Source organism: Arachis ipaensis, chromosome B08 (assembly GCF_000816755.2).
Source record: "Arachis ipaensis cultivar K30076 chromosome B08, Araip1.1, whole genome shotgun sequence".
Lineage (NCBI taxonomy): Eukaryota > Viridiplantae > Streptophyta > Magnoliopsida > Fabales > Fabaceae > Arachis > Arachis ipaensis.
In genome coordinates this window covers 42,276,185-42,278,621 of record NC_029792.2, presented here as the reverse complement: position 1 = coordinate 42,278,621, position 2,437 = coordinate 42,276,185, and the positions used below count along the sequence as shown (strand labels likewise).

At 38.0% G+C, this 2,437-nt stretch overlaps 1 protein-coding gene across 2 annotated transcripts in view; it reads left to right on the top strand.

Moving 5' to 3' along the window:
- LOC107612917 (trifunctional UDP-glucose 4,6-dehydratase/UDP-4-keto-6-deoxy-D-glucose 3,5-epimerase/UDP-4-keto-L-rhamnose-reductase RHM1) overlaps positions 1-1,819 on the top strand; it is a gene marked incomplete in the record, with an annotated part of 3,597 nt that extends 1,778 nt beyond the window's left edge. Inside the window, 2 exon segments of one of the 2 annotated variants that reach the window (XM_021109345.1) lie at positions 1-904; positions 990-1,819. In XM_021109345.1, the coding sequence (XP_020965004.1) occupies positions 1-904; positions 990-1,445 (1,360 nt within the window). 2 annotated transcript variants of the gene reach the window in all.

Genomic DNA, 2,437 nt, shown 5'->3' with positions numbered 1-2,437 from the left:
CGTGAGGAGCTATTTATACTGCGAAGATGTCGCTGAGGCTTTTGAAGTTATCCTTCACAAGGGAGAAGTTGGTCATGTTTACAACATTGGGACCAAGAAGGAAAGAAGAGTTATTGATGTAGCCAAAGATATATGCAGACTATTCTCCATGGACCCAGAGACAAGCATAAAATTTGTGGAGAACAGACCATTCAATGACCAGAGATACTTTCTTGATGATCAAAAGCTGAAGGACTTGGGGTGGTCTGAGAGGACCACTTGGGAAGAGGGCTTGAAGAAAACCATGGACTGGTACATCAATAATCCTGATTGGTGGGGTGATGTCAGTGGTGCATTGCTTCCTCATCCAAGGATGCTCATGATGCCTGGTGGTATGGAGAGACATTTTGATGGATCTGAAGAGGAAAAGCCTGCATCATATGTCTCGACTAACACTAAAATGGTGGTTCCACCAACCAAGAGCGCCACCGGCACTCCCCAGAAGCCTGCTCTGAAGTTCTTGATCTATGGCAGAACAGGATGGATAGGTGGATTGCTTGGGAAGTTGTGTGAAAAGCAAGGGATTGCGTACGAATATGGAAAAGGGCGCCTAGAGGATCGCTCATCACTTGTTGCTGATATTCAGAATATCAAGCCGACACATATTTTCAATGCTGCAGGAGTGACCGGCAGACCCAATGTTGATTGGTGTGAGACTCATAAGACTGAAACCATCCGCACCAATGTTGCCGGGACTTTAACGTTGGCTGATGTCAGCAGAGAGCATGGTCTCTTGATGATAAATTATGCTACTGGTTGCATATTTGAGTATGATGAAGCTCACCCTCTGGGATCTGGCAAAGGTTTCAAGGAGGAAGATACCCCTAATTTTGCTGGTTCTTTCTATTCCAAAACTAAGGCTATGGTGAGCCTTCTCTCATGATGTAGTTTGTTCTCTTTCCGTTATTATTAATAATTTCCCTGATATGTGATGTATGAACTTCCTTCAGGTTGAGGAGCTTTTGAAAGAATATGACAATGTATGCACACTCAGGGTCCGCATGCCCATTTCTTCTGATCTGAGCAACCCGCGCAACTTCATTACCAAGATTTCTCGCTATAACAAGGTGGTTAACATTCCAAACAGCATGACTATCCTGGACGAGCTCCTGCCTATTTCAATCGAGATGGCAAAGCGCAACCTGAGCGGCATCTGGAACTTCACAAACCCAGGGGCCGTGAGTCACAACGAGATCCTGGAGATGTACAGGGACTACATTGACCCCAACTTCAAGTGGGTTAATTTCACCCTTGAAGAGCAAGCCAAAGTGATTGTTGCAGCGCGAAGCAACAACGAGATGGACGCATCAAAGTTGAAGAAAGAATTCCCAGAACTTCTTTCCATCAAGGAATCACTGATCAAATATGTCTTCGAGCCAAACAAGAAAACTGGTTTGAAAAATTAAGCAGCTTCATGGCTTAAAGCATCATCTTGCTTATTCTCTGCATTTTTTCACATAGCACACTCATTATTTCATTGGTAGTACCATCTAGTTTCTGTGTTTAGAGGGTCACAAGTACTACGTTGTTAGCTATTGTTCCTTCGTTTTCATTTCTATACCTTTGTTCTAGTTTTCTAATGTTCTCTATTATGAGCATTTAGATGTTGTCTTGTGTTACACCTATATGACACGAATTCTTTTATTGCTCATATCATATGTATCCCTTGAGGTTTATGATTGTACTGTGTTCGCATTTGTATATGCACTGATAAAGAATGCAACTGAGATATTCATTCGATTTTCTCCAGTTGGTGTGAAGAATTATTGTTAAGTATTAACACTTGATGGGCAAGAAACTATGCTGACACCATTCTAAGTTATTATTTGGTTCTGGTCCTCTTTACTTTCAGTTGCTAACCATCATTTGAATTTAAATAGAATATATAAATATAGAAGAGATGTCATTTTAATTTTTATGGACGGGAGTGTAAAGTTATATATATTTTTAATTAATTGCGTATTGTTATATTGCCAAAATTGATTACTTTTTACCTCTATCGGTTGTTGCGACATAGTTATTCAACAAAACAAATTTATGCTATCGCTATTAGTGGATTCTAAAGAGAACAAGAAGACTATAAATATTGACTTATCTTATTAGTACATTAAAATAAAGTTATTATAAAAAAAATGTAAATGAAAATTAGATTATGTGAATTTATTATCAAAACTAAAAGGAACGTTAGTCAAAAGGCCACTATGGATAAAACCAAATACGAAAAAAAAAAATTATTTCATACCCGTTTCCTTATCAGTAGTAGATATAAATATATAATGCATGAAATAATCTATTTATTTATCTATCTGTCTATTTATAATCTATAAAAATTAATACCAAATTTTTATACAATGCATTTTAGCCATTTTTTTTTAATGATGTCACATCAGTCATCAGT